Raw genomic sequence first — 24305 nt, forward strand, 5'->3', positions numbered from 1 at the left:
CTTGGGTACTTCTGGTAGGTGCACAAGACTACATATCAGATACACCCACAAGACCTATTGCAATGTTTTGTAGATGTTCTGACCCTTGAGTTGTCCCGTCATCACCCTTCAGTTGTCTCGTTTGTCTCTTGAACCCTAAATTTGTCTCAGAACCCTAAATTTGTTAATTGGCAGGCGCCATTTCAACGTTGCCCACAGAAACACATTTATGATACAAACCATACGGAAAATGGCCAAATAGACACACATAAAGGCGCTCAGGTTAGGCCTAGATAGTTAGAACACATGGCAGGACCTCTGACTGTTTGAGAGAGTGTGTAAGCCAAGCAACATGAAACACCCACAGACAGTATACGGCAGACGGTTGTAAATCAGGGCTGGACAGGCAGAACTCTGGCAGTTGAGGATCGGAAGGAGCAGATGTAATGAACACTATGTTTCACAGTGTGACAAAACAGTATATTACTGTTTATTCCTGTTCTGTGGTGCATTATGCACCTACGGCCTTGTTTTACCCTTTAAAAAGGTAGCTAATCTACAGTATATTTATCACATGTATGGCCCTATTTTACACCCTGCATAGCCACAGCCATGCACCCATAAAACAGTGTATTTTCATGCCTTGCACCTGTGGTGTTTAAATAGAAAATACGGTTGTGAATATATCTTCGCCGAAAGGCTTTGTGGTCTGGAAGTGATGCGTGCTCAGGTAAATTTCTGGCATTTCGCTGTCTTGGCAATGGAAAACACAGGTAAACCACTAACTGATTAGAACCTAGACAACGATCAACCGTCAAATGTTTATTTACCATCCACTGATATCTTGGCACACTCAATGCGCATACACCCCGGGAGTGCACAAACTTAACTTTTACATCAACAATAAACTGAATATTTAAGCAATAATACACGTTTATACCACGAACATCAAGTCTATTATTGCGGTTATACAACAGTTCAATTTGGTTATAAAAACTCCGCCAGTTAAAATAGTTCCATTACTGCTCTGCTTGTAGCTGCGCTGTAAGCTCTGTATCATCGGCCATTTCAGTCAAAATTGTGGAAATCTAAGTGTACTGTAAATAAACGGAAGCGCTTTACTCACCCAAAATAAACTGTTTTCAGGAGAGAAATCTGTGCAGATTAAAGTCCAAGACTCATTTGACTAAAAGAAAATGATTTTTTTTAAGAATTAAAGTTTTGTTTACTTCGGCGCCCCCCAGCGGCAAGACCTGCAAAATTACAGTCCATCTTACATTCAGCTTAAAATAGATTCAAATCAGATTCAAATTCAGATATTGGTGGCTGATAATGTGTGTAATAATGCACATTTTCAAATCGCTGGGTTAGGTTACCATACAGTGCATTACCGGCTGATAACGGCAGTTATAGAACGCCTCCCAGCCAATTACATTGCAGGGTCGGAACTAATTGTGGTATATTAAATATGATAACATTGCAACATTGCAGTTCCTGTATTGCATGACCTCTTTGCACACCTTAACAGCGAGAAGCTTAGAAGAGCTGCGCCATTAAAATGCCAATCTACCAGAGTCAGAGTGCACCTGGCTCTTAAAAGGAATGGCAGTGACAAGCTCATTGGTTTATTTCACGTTACACCCAAAACACACCTACAATTAATTTTGAGAATTAGTATATGCCTTTTGCGAGATTTGATCCATGCAAGGTGTTCATTTTGCATCCTCACAACAGCAAATTTACACTGACGTGCTCTAAATCAAGCTACACAGTGTATGGTTGGCAGCTTGCCTATAGTTCGCTAAAATAGGGCCATTGGTGTCATGATATGTTCGTTACCAGTGATGGTATAGTTACTTTGAAAAAGTAATCCGATTACTGATTACTCCTTTAAAAAGTAACTTAGTTACTTTATGGATTACTTGATTTTAGTAAAGTTACTTTACAAGTTACTTTATTAGTTACTTTCAGCAGCTGCAGACACCACCTCCCGCCGCCTTAACATAAACATTATAACCAGTTTTGCCAAAACTCCCTTTATTGGAAAATGCATTTTTAACAGCAACAATTTATCTCTATTAAGTTAAAAATAAGTTTTTTTTATAAAAATAAAAAAATGAACTTAACATAAATATTTTTTTAAAATAAAAAATAAAATATGGTCTTTCTTGATTTTACTAAACATAAATACTTGTTTTCATAAAAAAATATATAAAATAAAGAAAGTCTTTCTTGACCTGACATATTTAACACTGTAAAACTGAACATTGAACTTGTTGTTCTCTGCAGGGCAGCAAGGAGTGGTTTTATAAAACAGAACCGTGTATATGGTCTAGACCAGGGATCACATATTTGCAGACTGCGGTCCGGGTCCGGACCCAGACGTTGTCCAATACAGACCCATACCGGACCCAACTACTGAGAAGGATTTAATTTTGACAGTGTTCATTTAAAGCACCAGAACTTTTCTTGTCTTTACGGTATACGCGCTCTGCGCCACAGTGAACTTCCAATCACGTGTGGTGTAAAATCTTTAAACGCTCTCCTCTGCCAATCAAATTTGTGGCAGACCGCTGCCCTGGCTATTGAATTGGGACGCGGCCGCAAAAAAAAACGCATTTATAAAGAGATAGTAACGCGTTACTGACATCACTGTTCGTTACCATACAGTGAATACAGTTTCCTCAACAGTTTACCTAAGCTGGTTAACCCATCCACTAACTAGAGGCCTTTTCTGATGCATGTGAAGCCCACATGTCGCGCACTTGGAGGAAAGCACAGGATCCCTGTCTGTGATCTATTCGCCAACAGATGCATGTTGCAAACAACAACACAAAAGGAGTGGTGAGGGAAGAGTGCCACCTACTGTACTCACCCAGAGAGAGCATGATCAATTGTGCTCTCCTAGGATTTGAACTTTCAATGCTTGGGGAATAGCTTTCAAAGCTTTTTTCTGTATATTGTGTCAGAATTGTATAATGTGCGAAACAACAGAAATGCTCTAAAATGACTCAGAATAAACTTTTGACATTGACTTGTCTTGGAAACATAATATGGGGACAGTGTGTTACAGTGACAGTTTACACCACAATACATCACTCACTAAAATTAAACTACTATGTAAATGCTTGTCAACAAACTGTGTTAAGTTCACTGAAATGTGCAGGGTGTACTGTTTGCTAAGCCCAGCTCTGCCAGCTCAGCTGAACTCATCTCGAGGTTTGGTCCGGGTCAGCCAGGCCCTTAACCTTTTCGCTTCAGATTTACGACGGTGGTAATATCACTTACGAGCAAAACATGGGGTGAAAAGGTGTGATTCACTAACTAAGACTATTGGCAGCTTATCCTGTATTAGGTGCATTCCTAAACGGTACTGGATCACTTGGCCTCAAGCCTGGAGAGCCTGTTTCCTTGATGTGGCCGGCGTAACCCTACATCCTCCGACTTACCCACCCGACGCCCCCCGCCCCCAAAAGCACAGCAGGACCCTCTTACATGAACGCTGTGTTCCCTCGAGGGCTCAGGTTTTATCTTTGCAGGCTGGGGGTGCGGCTCCTGGAGAGACTTCTAGTATTAAACTCATCCAGCCAATAAAAATAACTCCATCTCATGAAATTAATAATGTCACTTAGAAGTGTCCGAACAGGAACGCTCCAGCACATACCTCAGGGTTCAACCGCAGCTTCAATACAGTGCCACTCATATTGTTTCACACCACTAAGAGTTGGAATAGATAATAATAATAATAATAATAATAATAATAATAATAATAATAATAATAATAATAATAATAAAAAGAGGCTTTAACCCCGTTAAATGCCTTGCCCCAGGGTACAGGTCTAGGTGATACAAAACCCTTTTTATGCAGTAAAATAACTTATTTACATTCTGAAAACTGAAAAATTCTGGCTTGTTAAGGGGTTCCAATAGAGTGTAATACCTCAGTAACTTGATATTACACATGTCAGAATTAAATTACAATAATACAGTGTATGCTAAGCAAAGCTTTAATTGCTGTGGTTACTTAGGTTCATACACTTTTTTATGTAACTTATAATACATAGGGTGAGTGTCCTGTATAGGGGTTAAGTGTTGTCATAGACTATATTTTGCTTTGTTGGGAAATGTCCTTTCAAATTTGTTGAAATGTGTATTCTATAGCTCCTTGCATGCAGGGCTTTAATTAAAGAGGTGCAAAGGGGGCCACTCCTGAGCTCATCTACACACAGACGCACACGCACACACCCACACACACACACACACACACATACACACACACATACACACTTTTTGGTAATTCCTAACTCAAATAGCCTATACCTGTTAACCTGCTACACTAAACAATAAGCCCATTCTCGGCCTATGACTTACTTAGCCATTCTAAAACACACTTCATATTTACAAAACTTTAGGAACAAAGAGGAAAAGGAGAAAAAAAGAAAAAGGTGGAGAAAAGAAAAGAGGACGAGGGTGAGGACAATAACTAAAAACTAACATTAATGAGATCTGGGCTACATTTTTAGTACAATACTTTATGTATATTTCAGGAATATTATCATGAGGAAGATGGATGATCACAAGTCATCAAACCAAGCTGAACTGTTTGACGTTTTGCATCAGAAGTAGCATAAACTTATCCAAAAGCAGTGTGTAAGACTGGTGAAGGAGAACATGACAAGACGCATGAAAACTGTGATTAAAAACCAGAGTTATTCCACCAAATATTGATTTCTGAATTCTTAAAAGTTTATGAATCTGAACTTGTTTTCTTTGCCTTATTTGAGGTCCGAAAGCTCTGCATCTTTTTTGTTTATTTCAGCCATTTCTCATTTTCTGCAAAAAAAAAAAAAAAAGCTCTACATCACAATATTTTAGTTGGTAGTTTAGAGAACAAAACAATAACATTCATTTTACTCAAACATATACATATAAATAGAAAAATCATACAAACTGATTCAGAAACTGAAGTGGTGTCTTAGTTTTTGCGGAGCTGTATATATCTAGCCTAATAGCCTAGAAATAGCCTGATGCCAGAAACCTGAACATTTAAAAAACACAAGCTAGTAATGTTTTTAATTTACTGCATCAGTGTGTAGCTGTGGTAAAGTTAAAGCTGTTAAAGCTAATTGTTGTGTGCAGAGGATGCAAAAACATCGTTCTGTCAAAAAATATACAGAACTTCGGGTAAGGTGTTCTCTTAGTGCAGAAGTGTAAGGCATTTAGCATGTTGTTTATGTTGTTTGATCAGCTGTGTGTTAAGTTTGGACAGAAGAAGAGATACTTCCAGAAATCGGGCCTACTTCAACACGCTGAGAACAACTTTTGGCCTGTACTGCCCCCTGCTGGACCTGCTGCCTCATAACACCAGCCTCTACTATCTGCTGTTACTGTAACCAGCAACAAACAGTGCTCTGAAGTGCACAAGTGCATTAAATTCAGGTATTGATACTGAGGTATTAAATGAAATAAAATATCACAAAGCATCACAGCAGCATCATTTTTAAATATGACTATTAGTATAGTAACTTATTTAGCATTGTATTATATATATATATATATATATATATATATATATATATATATATATATATATATATATATATATATATATATAATGCTAAATCTTGTGTTTGCCTACTGTGATTATTCACACCATAGTGACTAACTATTCAACTAAATGTTATTAACTAAATGTCTACTGTTTTTTAAAAAGGCTATTATTTTTTAATTGCATAATATAGTTTATCACAATTATTTCTGGGACAATATATATATATATATATATAAAGCTCTGGATGAAAATGAAGAGAGCACTTCAGTTTCTGAATCAGTTTCTCTGATTTTGCTTATTATAGGTATATGTTTGAGTAAAATGAACATTGTTGTTTTATTCCATAAACTACGGACAACATTTCTCCAAAATTCTAAATAAAAATAATTTTGAAGTCATTTAAAGCATTTATTTGCCGAAAATGAGAAATGGCTGAAATAACAAAAAAGATGCAGAGCTTTCAGACCTCAAATAATGCAAAGCAAACAAGTTCATAATCATAATCATGCCCGCTCAGCATATCTGGCCTCACAGATCGAGATAAATAAAAATAATCCTAGAGTTCTCTTTAGTGTTATTTCCAAATTAACTAAAAACCAGGCAGGTACTGAACCTCAGATTCCAGCCATTTACACCAGCAACGATTTTATGGACTTCTTCAATAGTAAAATTGAAAACATTCGGGATAAAATTAAACAGATAAATATTACATCCTCTCTGTCATCTGGTCTGGCTGATCTAGAACAAAACCCTGTTACTGAAGTTAGGTTGGAAGTCTTTAACCCACTTCCACAGCTAGAACTAGAGAAAATTATCTCCTCTTCAAACAGCACAACCTGCACACTTGATGCTGTTCCCACAAAATTATTAAAACAGGTACTGCCAGATATAATTAAACCTCTGTTAATGATAGTAAACTCATCGCTCGCCCTGGGCCATGTACCCAAAGCCTTTAAAACAGCTGTAATTAAACCTCTGATCAAGAAACCAAATCTTGATCCTAGTGTACTGTCTAACTATAGACCTATTTCAAACTTACCCTTTATTTCTAAGATTTTAGAAAAAGCTGTAGCCCAACAATTTTGCTCTTTCCTGCAAAGAAACCAGATCTATGAAAAATTTCAATCTGGATTTAGGCCTTATCATAGCACTGAGACAGCTTTAGTTAGAATAACAAACGATCTACTTATAGCCGCCGACCAAGGCTGTGTTTCCTTACTCGTACTTCTCGATCTGAGCGCAGCCTTTGATACAATAGATCATACTTTCCTTTTAGAAAGACTAGAGAACATGGTCGGTGTAACCGGAACTGCCTTAGCATGGTTTAAATCGTACTTAACCGATCGCTATCAGTTTGTGAGGATAAATGATATGTCTTCCAGTTATACCAAGGTAAGATATGGAATTCCACAAGGCTCTATATTAGGACCGTTATTATTTACATTATATATGCTCCCACTGGGCAAAGTTATTAGAAAACACAATGTGAATTTTCATTGTTATGCGGATGACACGCAGCTCTTCATATCAGCCAAACCTGATGACAGAGTGAGATTAAAGAAAATCGAGGATTGTGTAGATGATGTAAAATCATGGATGTCGCACAACTTCCTCCTATTAAATAGTGAAAAAACAGAAGTTCTCCTATTAGGCCCCAAAGCTGCTAGAAATAAATTATCAGACTTAATGCTAAATCTGGCTGACTTCTCAGCCACCCCTGGTTCAGCAGCTAAAAACCTTGGAGTTATCATAGATTCAGATCTAGCATTCGATAAACACATATCTAATGTTACTAGAACAGCTTTTCTACACCTCCGTAATATTGCCAAGCTAAGAAATGCCCTATCACTGCATGACGCAGAAAAATTAGTACATGCCTTTATTACCTCAAGGCTAGATTATTGTAATGCGCTACTGTCTGGATGTTCCGGCAGTAACTTAAATAAACTTCAGCTAGTTCAAAATGCTGCAGCCAGGGTCCTTACTAAAACTAGAAAATTTGACCATATTAGTCCAGTACTATCAGCACTGCACTGGCTTCCAGTCAAATTCCGCATAGACTATAAAATTCTCCTGTTAACGTATAAAGCCCTAAACGGACTCGCTCCTGAGTATTTACAAGACCTCATCTCCTGTTATGAACCACCGCGATTACTTCGATCACAGGGTGCTGGTTTATTAGTAGTTCCTAAAATTCAGAGGAGCTCTGCAGGAGGAAGAGCTTTCTCTTATAAAGCGCCTCAACTCTGGAATAATCTCCCCGAATATGTTCGGGACTCAGACACAGTCTCAATCTTTAAGTCTAGACTGAAAACTTACTTGTTTAGTTTAGCTTTTGGTAATTAATGTTTTTCCCTTTAGATAAGGCTGCAGATTCAGGGGTTCATGGACAGAGGAAATTGTGGTAAACTGAGATGCTGGTGCTGTTGTTCTCCCACTGCACACGGTCACTCAGGTTTGTGGACGGTGGAGTGGGTGGATGCTGGTGTTTCAGGGTGCCTCCATGTCTATGTTACCTTCTGGCTCTCTGCCTTTAGTTAGGCTGTTTTATTCAGTTCTGCCCGGAGTCATTTGCCACACTCTGATAATGTTTTAATATTCTCAGTTTTGCATAAATCCAGTAAAAACTAATTCCATCTCTCTGCTTTCCTCCGAGTTATTGACTGCCCACCTGTCTGACCCGATACCGATGTTGGACCCTCAGGCTCTCGCGTCTCCTGTCCGGCCAGACTGATGGAAGTTTCTGAAGTCAGCTCTTCTCCACCACCACAACAGATCAGCTGCTCATCGACCATCTTACTCTCCACTACTGATTACATCCAAGCCATTAGTGGCGCTATTACACTCCTGAGTACATAAAACCTGTGGATGTATAAAAGACTTTTTAAATTTTAATTTAAAAGCCGTTTGACCAGTGGTAGGATGGTCCCCCCTTTAATGTGAGTCTTGGTCCTCCCAAGGTTTCTTCCTCCTCCTGCAGCTCTGAGGGAGTTTTTCCTTGCCTCCGCGCTCACTGGGGGTTCTGTATTCTGTAATTTCTATGTTTAATGTTTTGCCTGATTCTTTGTCCTGTAATCATGTTTCTGTAAAGCTGCTTTGTGCCAACACCAGTTGTAAAAAGCGCTATACAAATAAATTTGATTTGATTTGATTTGAAGAGTTCAGAAATCAATATTTGATTAACCCTGGTTTTTAATCACAGTTTTCATGCATCTTGGCATCATGTTCTTCACACTTACACACTGCTTTTGGATAACTTCATGCCACTTCTGGTGCAAATATTCAAGCAGTTAAGCTTGGTTTGATGGCTTGTGATCATCCATCTTCCTCTTGATTATATTCCATAGGTTTTTAAAGAAACTCATCATTTTTAAGTGGTCTCTTATTTTTTTCCAGAGCTCTCTCTCTCTCTCTCTCTCTCTCTCTCTATATATATATATATATATATATATATATATATATATATGTGTGTGTGTGTGTGTGTGTGTTTGTGTTTTGTGTGTGTGTGTGTGTGTGTGTGTTGTGTATGATGTTAACAAAACATGTTTACCGTTAGTCTCCATGGCAACGCTATAAACTGTTTTTAAAACAGCTAACGGTTGAGGGTCATATTGTAGGTAAGTTAGATTAGGGTGATAACTCTGTAGAAAATAAGTATTTAACCTATTCACACGTTTTACAGATGTAATCTGCTAACGTAGGCTTAAAAATAATAAGCAATTTTACGATTTGTTCGTATTATTTAAAACGCAGGTCAGCACTAATACACAGCTTCACTATATGATGCGGCCTATTGAAATAAGGAGGGTTTTATGATCATTTTTTCCATCGCATAGTTATATTGTTTACACTAATAATTTTGCTTTTATGTTTCTTATTTGCTTTCTTGTTGTGTATTCTTATCATTAATAATTATTTAGATTCATACATGGGTAAATATATCGTATAATACTGTGACTTGCAAAAATACTTTTTAACTGAGATTATAAGTTCAAAAAGTAGCACATAATTGTGAAGTGTAGCAAAAATGATGAAAATTTTAATGAAATAAAAATGTAAAACTTATTTACACTTAATTAGTTAGTTCAGCTGTGTGTAATCTAGTCTCAGTATAAATGCTCCTGTTCTGTAAGGGCCTCAGTGGTTTGTTAGAGAACATTAATAAACAAACAGCAACTTGAGGACCAAGGATCTCACCAGACAGGTCAAGTTGTGGAGATTTTTATTTGGTTTAAAATTTTCATACATTTCAAATTTATTTATTTTTTTATAATAAATCCATAATATTTTAATTAAAATACAAATTTTAGTTGTGTCCTGGGTTTCACCCAGTCCCGTTACCGTTACACATTACCCCCATCTAAATCATCTGGAACATTCTACAGCAAGTCACATCTACAACAGGAAGTTCAAAAGACATACACTGTTTTTTTTGAAGATCATGGGAAGACCAAAATTAAGTTCCCTCATTTGTTTTTCTGTATATTTGATGTTATTGCAACTATGACTGAAGAGGTCAATCTCAACACTCTGTCCTGTTACCTAAATCATTTATCCATTTGTTGAATAAATTGCATGATAATACATTTGATCAATTTTAGGTTTTGGGTATTTTTGATATGAAAAATAGAGATTTTTTTGTCGGAAACTTAGTGGACTTGCTTTTAAACATGCTTTTTAAATGTCACATGAGTTTTGGTATCAGGACTGAGAAAAATCCTTGGGCTTAGAAACCTTGAAATGTCATGTTTTAATTAGTTAGAAATATGTGTTTTAAACAATTTTTAAAAAAGTTTACAAGAAGCAAATGGCACCAATTCGGTGGAATGGATCGTATAGAGTATTTTTTACATATTGGGCTGTGATTGGACTGTGGTTAGACTGTAGGCCGAAGGTCAGACTTGTAAGCTGTGTTTATTCTCACACTGACGGCTCATGGCAGCTTCTTGGCTCTGGTTTCTTGTAAACGCACTCTTTTCCAAGCAGCCTTCCTGTTGTTTTACACCTCAGGGCGTTAGCGGCTACGCTATAATACACCCCACTTAACTCAGCTAACCACAGACAGAGATGTACATTATATAACCAGTGTGAAACTGAATAAAGCAGATTATTTATTCATAAAGCATTTTTCAGTCAAATTAGTTATTCAGTTACAATTTCCAACAAAATAAAATGGAAAATTAGATAATAAGAGAAATATATATTTGAATTATAACAGCTATACATTTAAATATTAAATACTATGAAAGTAAAAATGTATTAGATACACATTTAATAAAATAATAATAATACAAAAATAAAACTAAATAATCAGTAATAAAATGCTGCTGGTAACTGTAAATCAAAATAATATATAACTTATATAAAGTTAGAACACACACATTTATACAACAATATAAACACCAAATGGTTTTGTGATTGAATAAACATGTTTAATAGACTTAAGACTTAATAAGCACTTTATGGGTGCAGAACTCAATATTGAAAAATTATACTTTCAGTCATGTTTTTTAACATGTATTTTCCTTTTATATTTTCTTTCAGTAGCTATGTTAATTACAGTTTGTTTGGTTAGAATTGCTGTTGAAAAAACATATGATCTATTTATTCTATTTATAAAGATTTGTATCATAAAATGACATCACCCATTATATAAACAACGTATTTTAATAATTTTAATATAACTTTACAGAGAAAGTACTGTAAAATATAGTGGAATTTTGTATAGAGACACTGAGTCTAATTTTAATTGGCTTTATTCTGTATTGTGTTCATTAATTCATTATTGTTTAATTTTTAAAAATGAGAGGATAAGAATTTTTGCTATGTACAGAAATATTCCTGTAGACACAGCCGTTATAGATAATAACATTTAAAACACATTTCTGAGAAAATGTTCTCATTACATTTGTCTGTGGGCAAATGAATGTATATCTATTAGTGCATTAGTGTTTCATTCAAATCAGCAGAGATGTTTAATCACATTATAGCCCTTTTTATAACTCAGTTATTAGCCTCAATTATTCCATTTCATCCAGTGCAACATCTCTCAATCAGTCAGAAATCAGTTTTTAAATCTTATTTTGCTATATTGTAAAAGTGCACAGCTACAAGATAAAAATGCAAGACATACAGCCTTGGCTGGAACAGACATTACACTAAGTTCGAGTAAGTTAGATGAGTTTAGTAGTCTAGTTATTAGATAGCTAACTGGCTAGTTAATCAATAATACTATTATTATAATAATATTATTGATCATGTGGTGTTGTGCCGTTGGTCAGATTAACAGCATATTAACAGTCAGATAACAGTAACATACTGTAAGAAGTTTTTAGCATGTTTTTGTTGTTTGGAAAGTCTGATTACGTTAACGTAAAATGCACAATGTGATCAAATGTTAAGTAGCTGTTAGACATTAAAGTAGTTTATTACACTCTAGTCTGAGTCCAAATAGCATATTTATTTTATCTTCTTTTAATATTCATCAGTGCATGTTAACACTAGCTTCAGTTCTTCTTGGTAATAAACAGAGCTTACAGTTACTGGACACACCGGAGAAACTGTGAATCCACAGTTTAGTCTAAGACACAAGCTTGGTCTGGGAGAAGGGGGTGGGTCTACCAAATGGTAGCAAATCTGACTCCGCCTCTCGGGTCTCTGATTTGCAGATTCTGGTTACAAATAGACCACTGAAGTCATGTCATCATTTTGTAGTTGGTGCCATGTTGTTTATGCCCATATTTTGGATTCCGTGTCCAAGCGGTTCATGTGAATGGGGAATTTGAATTGGCTTTTCAATAACTGGCCTCTATCACATTCTGTGGTAAATAAATATGTTCAGAACCCTGTATGTTTTATTCTGTGTGGATTTACCTCCTTAATATCACTGGATCCTCTGAATTTTGAGATCGTTTAAGTGTAGCAATTAGAAAAATGCTAGCTTTAAGCTAATGCTTAACTGACGTTACAGCAGAGCGTCTGAACATAACACCAGACTCGATTCTGCAGTACACCAGTGAACTCCGGTCAGAAAGCATTTTGGATTATTATGCTTCTTCACAGAGGATCATTAAAGCATTTAAACAGGTGAAAACTCTTTCAGTGATGTTGAGCAGTATAGTCTGTGTTAGAGCTTTATAAAGCAGATAATAAGAGAAAGTTCAGCAGTGCTTCCCCGAAGGGTTTAGTCAGGGTGACCGCATTTCACAAATTTGTTTGGGGCTTTGATTTGGTGCCCCCTCTAGTGCAGCACCCCTATACGTCGCATAGGCCCCCCTTTTTGCGCCACTGTGGTCCAATGAAGATAATTTAAAAAACATTTCCTCACTTTTTGAAAAAAAACCAGGGACGCCCGGGACAGGATGTGAAATACGGACATGTCCCGATTATACTGATTACAACACCTGATCCAAATAATCAACTAACAACTAACTAATCAACTAATCAACTAACTACCTGCCCTCAGTGAGGCGACAACCAACCAGAAACACCAATTTATTTCACTGCATAATAAAGAGGGTAAATGTTAAAACGTGTTACAGCTGGTTCTGGAGTATCACTGTCCTGTTTTACTGATTTTATGCTGTGACTCTCTCAGCTCTCCTCAGTAAGGGCAGTTAGTTCATTAGTTGGCTCAGCTGTGTTTAATACGCTGTATAGTTACGACCGGAGTTCTCTGGTGTTGCGCCGAAAACAGTCCCCTGCTAATCTCTGTGGCTGCGTCGGGAGGTCAGTTCCCTCCACTGTAGCATTAGCCTAAAGTTAGCATTTTTCTCATTACGACCCTTAAACAATCTCATAATTCACAGGATCCAGTGATGTTCAGGAGTAAAATGTACACAGAATAAAACGTTCAGGGTTCTGAACAGATTTATTTACCACACACTGTGATACAGGCGGGTTTTTAAAAACCTTATCAATTTTTCTCATAGAGAAATTCACAACATAGCAGACATTTTTGGCCTCATTTCTACAGTATAGAGAAGGGAAGGGATCAATGGTGTCCATGCTTGTATTGACTGATTGACTGAATGTATGGTAATATGAACTCTATCAGAGATCAAATGCTGATTTGTTGATTGTAGAATGGACTTATTGAGTTATTATTTATATTGCAGGTTTCAAACCAGTGAAGACCCGTCCGTCCTCTCTCTGACCGTAATGGATGGTAGCAGTGGTGGTGCAACTTCACAGCAAGAAAGGTTGCCAGTTTTCTTCAACATGGAAGAGAAAATAAGGCACCTGCTCAACACGAGAGTGACCACAGATCAGATCCGCACTTACTTCAACCAGCAGGAATTTTTCAGTAGGTGCTCCTTCTACATCGAAATCAAAGGCAAGGATTTGGAAACACAAACCACCAGGTCTGTCCCTGTCCAGAACCTCAACCCACAGAGGTTAATGCGGGTGAAATTTGACGCCAAGACCCAAGTGAGAGTGCAACTGGCCTATCAGACAGAGCTCCTCAAAAAGCTCGTCAGGAGCAGGGAAGATATTGCAGTCATTGCTGACAAAATCCATCATGGATACGTTGTTGGTGAAGAAGACGACATTGACCGTAAAATGTCAGAACTTCAGGACACTGCTGCTGAGTTTGAAAATGCCCTTTTGCTTGGTCCTGTCCACAACCGTCACAAGCTCATCTTCGAGGATAACGGGGTTGTAGTAGTTCTGCGGCTCACTTTGGAACCAAAACTCAAGAAGCCAGTGATCTTTGAGAGAGACCTCTGTGACGTGTTATTGAAAGTCGCCTACCTACACTGGAAAATTGAGGAGCAGGAGCAGGACGAGCCAGGCAAAGAGTTCCAGATCCAATACAATGTCCGAGATCCAGAAATCCACGATGCAAGCAACCGGTCGATCAACTGTGGGCTTTACAGAGCAGCAATTATGCGAAATTTGGCTACAAAGCGCTTTATCAGAGATCAAATGCTGATTGTTGATTGTAGAATGGGCTTATTGAGTTATTATTTTTATTGCATATGAATTTACCATCAATAGGGTGAACTCCTGCGACCTGGTCTACAGCATGTGGACTGATACCATCTGGCTTACAACCTCACCTGATTGCTCAAGGTTTGTAACACCCAGCTGATCAAATGTATTCTGTATGAATTCTATATAAAGTTTAACACTGCAGAAATATGTGTTGATTCGTTTCAGTAATATTTCAATTTGATAAATTCAAATAGATAAAAGCACCAGGTGCTCAGAGTGCTCCATCAGACTAAGGCGCTGCAACTTTGATCCGAGGATCGCCTGTTCAGATCTCAGATCAGGCTGTTTGTCATCAGCAGTCAGAGTCTGTTGGCTATTCTCTCTCTGGATGGGTGCAGTAGATGGCGCTCTCTCCCCTCATCACTCCTATTGTGATGCTGGCTGGGACAGCCGTCTGTTGGCTGATCTATTAGAGCTGTGGATTCTGCACTTTCCTCTGAGAGCATCAGTGATGTGAAGCATAACAAGATATTTAAGTACTCCAACTACACCCCCTTGTGGTGGTGCCCAGTTAGCCTGCTAAATAGGAGTGAGGCTGGTTTACAATCCCAGTCGTGCACACTATACAGTAATAAAATTAGCTATGAGGTATATACTACACATTAATAATTAGTACTGTGGGTTAGGCATGTTAGTATACAATATTATTATGGTGTGGCTATCCCAACATACCTCCCAGCAAGTTCCTGACAGCAAGTGTTCCTCACTTTGCATTTCGCATTGCATTGAGGGATAGTAAAGACCATCTTATCCATATTTTAAAAGCTTCAGGTTCTGAGTAACTATGGTGTATATATATAAGTAGGGGTGGGCAATATGCTTCCTAAAATATTATCCTATCCCTAAAATATTGTCACGATATTTTATGGTATTTTTGCGATAATGGCAAAACACTAAAATGATATTAAAATATATTATATTAATACACTATTGCAACAAAATATCATGATACTAATAATGCACTCCAAATATCTCCATATATCCAGGACTGAAGTAAAAGGAAAGATACTGGACAGATATAATCTGTCTCTAGTAGATATAAGAATAGAAAGATTTTTTCTTTTACTAAAAACAGCCAAAAGGAGTACCCTGATGTGATAAATAGGGGAGGGTGATATGGCTTGATATGGAACAATAATATCGTTCACAAAATTTAAAAATGTTGGGGATATTATTGTGTTCGATTTGATATGGCACACCTCTATATGAATATAGAGTATATCTAGGTAGTATCAGTAATAAGCAGAGATGTATAGTAACAAAGTAGAACTACTTCACTACTGTACTTAAGTACTAAAATACTGTATCTGTATCTACTGGAGTATTATTGTTACTTCACTACTGTACTTAAGTACTAAAATACTGTATCTGTATCTACTGGAGTATTATTGTTACTTCACTACTGTACTTAAGCACTAAAATACTGTATCTGTATCTACTGGAGTATTATTTTTACTTCACTACTGTACTTAAGTACTAAAATACTGTATCTGTATCTACTGGTGTATTATGTTTTACTTCACTACTGTACTTAAGTACTAAAATACTGTATCTGTATCTACTGGAGTATTATTTTTACTTCACTACTGTACTTAAGTATTAAAATGCTGTATCTGTATCTACTGGAGTATTATTGTTACTTCACTACTGTACTTAAGTACTAAAATACTGTATCTGTATTTACTGGAGTATTATTGTTACTTCACTACTGTACTTAAGTACTAAAATACTGTATCTGTATCTACTGGAGTATTATTTTTACTTCCCTACTGTACTTAAGTACTAAAATACTGTATCTGTATCTACTGGAGTATTATTTTTATTCCTTCTTCCACTTTTACTTCACTACATATTTTGAGTTAAATTTTTTTACTCATACATTTGTTTATGTGCTGCATTTATAGAAATGCTATGAATCATTCAAAACCCACATTATCACAAGTCAGAGCAGTAGATGTTCTGCACTGCACCGGGTTTGATGAAGCTCCTCATCATGCTCCCGCTCTGCCTTTCACTTTGCTGCCTGCATGCAGTATGACTTAAATGATTCAAACTTTGAACTGCTTTTTGTAATAACTACATAACAAAATACTTATACTTTAACTTTCAGTAAGTAGTAGAGTAGTACATTTTATAATAATCTACTTGCGATACTTAGTTATAAAAATGTTGAATTCTTTAGTATTCTACTTAAGAATACTAAATACTGCCTTTACTTTTCCAATACAGAGAGTATTGGCAAAACTGGTTATAATGTTTATGTTAAGGCGGCGGGAGGTGGTGTCTGCAGCTGCTGAAAGTAACTAATAAAGTAACTTGTACAGTAACTTAGTTACTTTTAAAATCAAGTAATCCATAAAGCAACTAAGTTACTTTTTAAAGGAGTAATCAGTAATCAGTAATCGGATTACTTTTTTAATGTAACTATACCATCACTGGTCTCCACACAGCAAAAACACCAGGGTTGTATTAAATCTGTAAAACACTTTTAAAGCGTTTGTATATTTCTCAGTAGGAAATTCAATAAATTATTCAGTGACCAAAAAATGTAGAGTAGCTCTAAAATGAACTCCACACAACTATGAAATTGGTAACTCTTTAAATTCAACACAGTTGTTTTTGCTGTGCATGGTTGAAAAATGGTTTGCCTCTAGAGTGGTTAAAAATGTGCCCCCCTGGCTGCACTACTTCTGGGGAAAAAGTGATTGAGTACCTGGTAGGGTGCTGCTTTCTGCAATAAATTATGACGATGTGCCTTTAGATCAAGAAATGTAAAATAATGAGTCCTAATGAGTGTCCATCTATCCTATTGAGTGCCCATTCTATGCCACCAATTTTTTTTTCTTGCCCTGCCCTTCCAACAGCCTGAGCCTGCCACTACTGCATCATTTAATTCAGTGGAGAGTTGTTCCAGGGCCTGAAGAACATGTCTAAACAATCTTCAGTTCCAGGGAAATTGTTCTTTTTTTTTTTAGAACTGCCACGAGATTCTGATTGACCACAAAGAAAGCCAGGTGTACACACAGCGACCAACCCAGATCTAACAAATTACAGCACAGATACTAATACTGAAACTCCCGGGCATCCCATTCACTCATTTCACCCCAAAAGTGTTAAGATCTGGTGACTAAGAGCATTATGGTAAATGAGGGTTAAAGGAAACGTCTGCTTTCAGCAAGTCTTTGCTGGTGGAACAATTCCTCTTCTATCCGTCTTGTTTTTTTCATGTTTCAATCTGGTTTGTAGATTGAGAGCAGAATTTGCTGTCTTTTCATGATGAGTGGATCAACAGAAACAGTTCAACTTATTCAATATAAACAAACAATGGCTGTGACAGAAATATAGTATCTCCCCATTTACATTTTAGGGAACTTTTGAGAATGTCTGGCGTTCTGAATTGTAAATTGTAACATGATTTTGAAGGTACTATAATCTCCCACAGTACATATTAATTAATAGTTTGCCCCTAGACCAGGGGTGGCCAGAAGGAGAAATATATGTGCAGTCATGGGCCACAGACAAATAATGAAATATACTACTTATAATAAATGTTCCTGATTACTATTATTTACACATCGTTTTACTTGAGTTACTATCTTTATCTATCTTTGACAGTGTTGTGTAAACTAAAACTTTTCAAACTGATGTTTTGTTTCATAATAGCTCTTAATATTAAACTCCTTCATTATGGCAACTGTTTCCTGACAAATTATACACTCTTCCCTCTGAACTTTTCTTTATTAACTTTTTTATTCCTGTCTCTCACAATCTGAATATTAGAAAAAATAAAAATAAATTTTACATTATTTTCAGTTTTTTTAAATCAACCATTAAACTACACTATGAAATGCAAAAATAATAATAACAATTAAAAGAAAAATAGAAAGTTTTTTCTTTTTGAAATTCAAATACTGAAGGGCAGAAATAAAAAAAAAAAATAGAAAAATGGATGAACACACATATCTTCTTTGCTATATCAAATGAAAAAGCTAAATTTAGCAACATATTGACATGATAAATGTTACAATGACCAGCTAATTTATTTTGTGCTAAAAAAGGAAATCCTTTATCCAGTGATTTGATTGTACTATTATTTACACATCATTTTACTATCTTTATCTATCTTTAACAGTGTTGTGTAAACAAAGACTTTTCAAACTGATGTTTTGTTTCATAATGGCTCTTAATATTATACTCCAACCTGACAAATTATACACTCTTCCCTCTGAACTTTTCTGCATTTGCTGTCCATTTTACACTTTTTGGAGTTGCCATGTTTTCCGAGCTCAGGAACATTAATGTAGGCAGGGTTGCCAGATCCAACAAAAATATCCAGCTCAAAGTCAGTCTAAAACCCGCCCTTCAGAAGCTTAAACAACTATAAGTGTATTTTGTTTATAAGGGATTTATTATCAATATTGCTATTTATTTTAAAGTCATTAATAATATTGTAACATTAGTGTTTTATTATTATTTTTTAATAACAGTTTTATATCCCAGTCAAGAATATTTAATAGCAACATAATTAGCAAAAAAAAAAGACTTTTACTTAAGCATTTCTGCTCTTGAACTCTGCTCTGAACTCTCTCCTCTTTAACATTTTTTCATTTTATGGTGATATCTGTTTTTTTGTGGCCACGTAATTTTTAAAAGCAGCCCAAAAAAAACCACCCAGCCACCCCTGATTTTTCACTCGCAACTGGATTTTCTAACAAGCCCAGTTTGGGAAAAAAAACTACAAAACCTGGCAACTCTGAGTGTAGGCATAATGAAGGAAGGAAAGGAGATTAGAAGCGTTTTAGATTGGGTTTATATCATAGCGACACCTAGCATTCAACCTTTGAATCTCACATTATAAAAACCTGCTCAATGGTAGATTAAATGAAATATAGCGTTGTATAGGGTTAATTTTCTTCTACAGGGGAGAGAATATAATGTAGTGTCTGGTCTGGTACCTGCTCCTCTAATGAAGAAGTGACACACCACCAGTGGATTAAATGTGATGTGGTGCCCAATAGGTGCCAATAAGAATGGGATAAACTGTATTAGGTGGTACATTTAGAGTACATTTTGTCAGTTTAAAAAACTCTCTGTTTTGTCCGTTTCTGTTTTCAGTTTTAGCCACAGCCCCTGTTGAGAATGTTTTCTATGGCCGTTTTTTCTAAGCGCCTGAATTGTAAAGGGAATCTGAATCTGAATGATTTTTAGGGCACTAAAAACTCCCACAACGTATCATAATTTATAGTACATATTGTAGCATACTACATCAGCTAAATGTGTACCAGTATTCACTGTATGTATCTTTACTAAGCAACCGACAGAGGAACGTACAGAACCAGTGATGACCACTAGGGTTGCCAGATTGTTACATGTTTCAAATCCATCAAATTACAAAGAGAATCATTCAAAAACACAACAGCCAATGTTCAGCATATCAACAATATTACAGCATTTATTCCTACACAGTCTTGAATACTGCTGATATCTTAAATATGTATACAACAAAAATGGCAAAAACAACATTTAAACAATTTAGCCTAATGCATTTTTATAATATGACACATGACAACTAAATAAAAATAAATTCAATTCAACTCCACATCATAGAATATTTGGCACAGGGTACTTTTGTCCACCCATCAAAACACATTTTTGTCCTGAAAGAGCCCAAACTGGCAACACTGCAAACCACTGGATTTCGCCATAAAGTTAAAAACTGTTGAAAAACATTGAAAAAGTTGAAAATATTTTGCATTGTATCGAAGATACTATGTTTTTCCAGTCCATATTTTTTTATTTTTGTCTCTCACAATCTGAATATAAGGATTGATGAAAATGAATTTTACTTTATTTTCAGATTTTTGGAAATACTGAGGAACAGAAATGAAAAAAATGAGAAAAATGGATGAACACATTTCTACTTTACTATATCAAATGAAAAAAGGTTTTACACCCAGTTTTTCAAATTTAACAACAAATTGACCTGATAAATGTTACAATGACCAGCTAATTTATTTTGTGCTAAAAAAGGAAATCCTTTATCCAGTGATTTGATTGTGAGCAGACGTTTCTGGTGGCAGAAGGTTCAGAATGAGAAACAGAGAGGAAATGTCTTTATATTTGAGCTGTAATGAAAATAAATGATGGTGTAAGATCCTGTCTGCAGATCCTGCCCGTCACAGAACCTTCTTACCACCATACTACTTTCACCCACCGCAACTCCCACCACTGCGCTGATTACACTCTCAGTGCGTCACTGGTGGCGTCTGTGCCAAACATCTGTATATGGTCGTGAAAAATGTTTGATGTTGGGAACTCCTGCCTTCACCTTCCTCTGTTTTCTCAGAACACAGGCCTCGGATTTAATCAGTCCGAACAGAATACAGCCAACAATCGGACCATAACTCACTGAGTTTCCTCTGACTGTCTGAAGTGGGCTGCTTTCAGGCCCGGGGCAGGATTTTCCATCGGCTCGGAACTGTGTGGAATGTAGCACCAGCTTATCAGGAGCTAAGTTCTAGAGCAGACCAATATTTGAAGCTCTGAGTCCATTTAAAACAGTGCAAACTAACTTCACTTCACATGCAGGCCGAGATTCAATTCTTCAGCTGGAATAGACTGTTGTTTTTTATGTTCTGAAGTTGACTGGTCATTTGAGTACAGGGAGAACAATTGTCTAAATGTTTAGAGACAGCTTTCAAGTAAGCGCATACAATTTATATCTACACATTGTATTTACAATAGCTGTGCCCAGAAGAAAATGTGGGATTGCAGTGCTATTCAGTTTAAGATAAAAGTTACCAGGAACAATAAATGATTACCTATTTAGACTGATATGAGCAATATTGACTGATATGTGATGCATGTGTAAGATTGCAACACATTGCCACATGTCTCAGCATGGAGTTGTAGAGGCTCCTAATGGTGTCCTGTGATAAGCCATCCCTTCCACGCAACTCAAATATTTCCATTAATTTTCTGCCAATTTTCCCATAGGGGTATGAATCTTGATTATTCATCCAACAGCATCCCAGATCTGGTGATACAGCTGGCCATGGCATAGCATCGCTTTGTATCTTCAAGTCCAGTTTTTGATATACTGCTGGTATGAGGATGATCATTGTCCTGTTGGAATAGTGCTTCTTCTGGCTGCAAATATGTTTTGAATGTTTCATGTTGAAAAAATGCTGCATTCCATTTGAACTCGGATGTCGTCATTTCTGCGTTCCAAACAGGAAATGTCTGGAAATGGAACATCGCCAAGTCCAATATCCAATGTGGAAAGTCAGAATCAGAAGAGTTGCATCAACCCTGAGTTCAGAAGCCAAGATGGCTGCCCCGAACATCAAGAGTAGCACATGAAAAGCAGTAGTATTATACAGTTTATAATATAATAATTAAAACAGTTGTACACACAGTACGGTTCAAATTCAAACCAGTTCTGATAAACTCTTTAAAATGTACTATTTAAAATATTAAATATCATGAAAATGTTTAGAAATATTGCAATATAACATTTTACCACTCACTCCTAGTATAAACCCTCCAGTTTGGGGGTTATTGGATTCCTGAAGTGATAATGGATGATAAATCTCTATCAATACTTCCAGAAAGAGCTGAAGTTCACTACTCCTTCAATACTTTTTATTCCCTTAATTAAAACAACTATAATAATGTCTGTTAGGCCTGTTTGTATTGTTTACAGATGAAGTAAAACTCAGTTAAGCCTAGTTGTCCTGTTTAGGCCGTGCTCTTTATATTCAGTAGTTTACAATAATTCTTCATATACAGAGTTCAAGTTCAGTCCATTCAGCCACATACTCCCAGAATATCTGTGATAATAAAATATATGTAATAAATATCCAGAGCAATGGTAATATGTGCAATATTGGTCTAGATTACAAGGTCAGTTTGATGCATTTTTTAAGCTGTAACACTTGAGGGTGGTTGCATCTATCCATCTATTTTTAAGCTTAAAGAGAGGCTAGTTTTTGAATATAGTGGTACATAATATTGTTTACAGTAACAATAACTGACAACAAAACATTTTACATGAACTTCATTCATAATGGCATCAGTTGTCACTGTGGCTGCTTTTGTTCTGTCAGATGGCAAGTTGGAATACGTCAACATAAATGTCTTTAAGTTTATCTATACATTAATGTTGCGTAGATACATCATTGCTCTTCAACTAATTTAAAGCTAGATAACAGCTAGAGTGAAACACCTTAGAACCAAACTTACGTACAACTGGTTCCACCCTTTCCTAATCCATTCCACATCAGCAGTAACATCACCAAACTGAAGCAGAACCAAAACTAGAACCACACTTGTTCATTTCTTGTGGTTCCATGGTTTTACTGGGTCCAACAACGTCAACATCAGTCAGTTCCTTTCAACATCCACAGCGTTGTGAGCTCCAGGTCGAGTGTCGGCCACGGAGTCCATCTCCTGCGGCCGGCGGTAGATGATGGCACCTGACATCTGCAAGAGCGACAGCCTGGCACGCTTGCTCATGTCATGGAGGCGCATGAGGAACTCATCGTTGCCCACCAGGTAGATCAGCGGGTTGATGGCGCTGTTCATGCACACCAGCCCCCGGCTCACCTGGTGCGCGACGTAGATGTCGTCAAAGCTCCTGTGGCACGTCCCCTCCGCCTTCAGGATCCTGGTTTTGAGGTTGAGGTTCCTGAAGACGTGGTACGGGATAAAGCAGATGGAGAAGAGCACGGTCAACATCACCACCAACTTCAGGCAGCGCTGCTTCAGCAGGGTGTTGACGTTGGCCCTGGTGGCTAGGACCCACACGATGTGGCCGTAGCAGAGCAGGATGATCAGCAGGGGCACCACAAAGCCTGTGACGGTCCAGCCCATGCTGTAGGGCAAGTAGTCTCGGATCCAATCATCCGTGGTTGTGTCGTAACAGGCGTCTGTAGAGTTCGGCTTAGATTTATCGAAGAACATGTCTGGCAGGATCTGGATAAAGACCAAGGTCCACACAAGGGCGCTGATGGCCACCGACATCCTGGTGTTGATCTTGCCCATCACCTTCATGGTGTGGACAATCCCAAGGTACCTATAGAGGCTGATGCAGGTGAGGAAGCCGATGCTGCCGTAGAGGTTCAGGTTGAAGCAGAACCTTGTGATCTTGCAGAACGTCTGGCCGAACCTCCACTTGCTGTCCGATGCATAGTAGCTAACCAGGAACGGCAGGGTGGACACGTAGAGCAGGTCTGCCACGCCAAGGTTCAGGATGAAGACGTTGATGTTGCCCATCTTTTTCCAGCTTCTGTAGACTGACCGCAAGCCTAACACATTGGCTGTCATGCCAATGATAAAGACCAGGATGTAGACAGTGGGCAGGAATCTATGGGTGAAGGGCAGGTCAATGGGCTGGCAGTCCGAGGTGTTCCCCGAGACATTCCCCAAGGAGTTCCCCAAGATGCTCCCTGAGACGTTGCCTCTTGTGGCCTCCATGCTGATGTAGTTCAGCCCTTCACGCGGCTCGGCTGCAGACTGGCGCTGCTGGGCTGAACAGCTGCCTCATAAACACTAGACTCTTTGACTCACACCAGAGACACGCCCACCTCACTTCCTGCACACACACACACACACACTGTATCCCTCTGTGTGCATGTGTGTGTGTGTGTACAGAAAATCAGTTGCAATCAGTGTTTTCACCTAAAATAAACCTCATTACGTTCCACATAAACATATAGGACCATTTAACTATCCTCAATGTTCACTTATACAGCTTATATTTGACAATATATCCAAT

At 37.4% G+C, this 24305-nt stretch overlaps 2 protein-coding genes across 2 annotated transcripts; one reads left to right on the forward strand and one right to left on the reverse strand.

Annotated features, from left to right (window-relative positions):
• The first annotated feature begins 13653 nt into the window (after window positions 1-13653).
• Window positions 13654-14565, forward strand: LOC111190011 (uncharacterized). Its single transcript, XM_022663754.2, has one exon. The coding sequence runs from the start codon at window positions 13691-13693 to the stop codon at window positions 14513-14515; it is 825 nt and encodes a 274-aa protein (XP_022519475.2). The 5' UTR covers window positions 13654-13690; the 3' UTR covers window positions 14516-14565.
• Window positions 14566-19448: 4883 nt separating this feature from the next.
• LOC103041140 (P2Y purinoceptor 1-like) lies at window positions 19449-24043 on the reverse strand. Its single transcript, XM_007248317.4, has one exon. It carries the CDS (start codon window positions 24002-24004, stop codon window positions 22913-22915), a length of 1092 nt encoding a protein of 363 aa, XP_007248379.2. The 5' UTR covers window positions 24005-24043; the 3' UTR covers window positions 19449-22912.
• Between the last annotated feature and the right edge of the window lie 262 nt (window positions 24044-24305).

The sequence above is a fragment of the Astyanax mexicanus genome, chromosome 24 (genome assembly GCF_023375975.1).
Source record: "Astyanax mexicanus isolate ESR-SI-001 chromosome 24, AstMex3_surface, whole genome shotgun sequence".
Lineage (NCBI taxonomy): Eukaryota > Metazoa > Chordata > Actinopteri > Characiformes > Acestrorhamphidae > Astyanax > Astyanax mexicanus.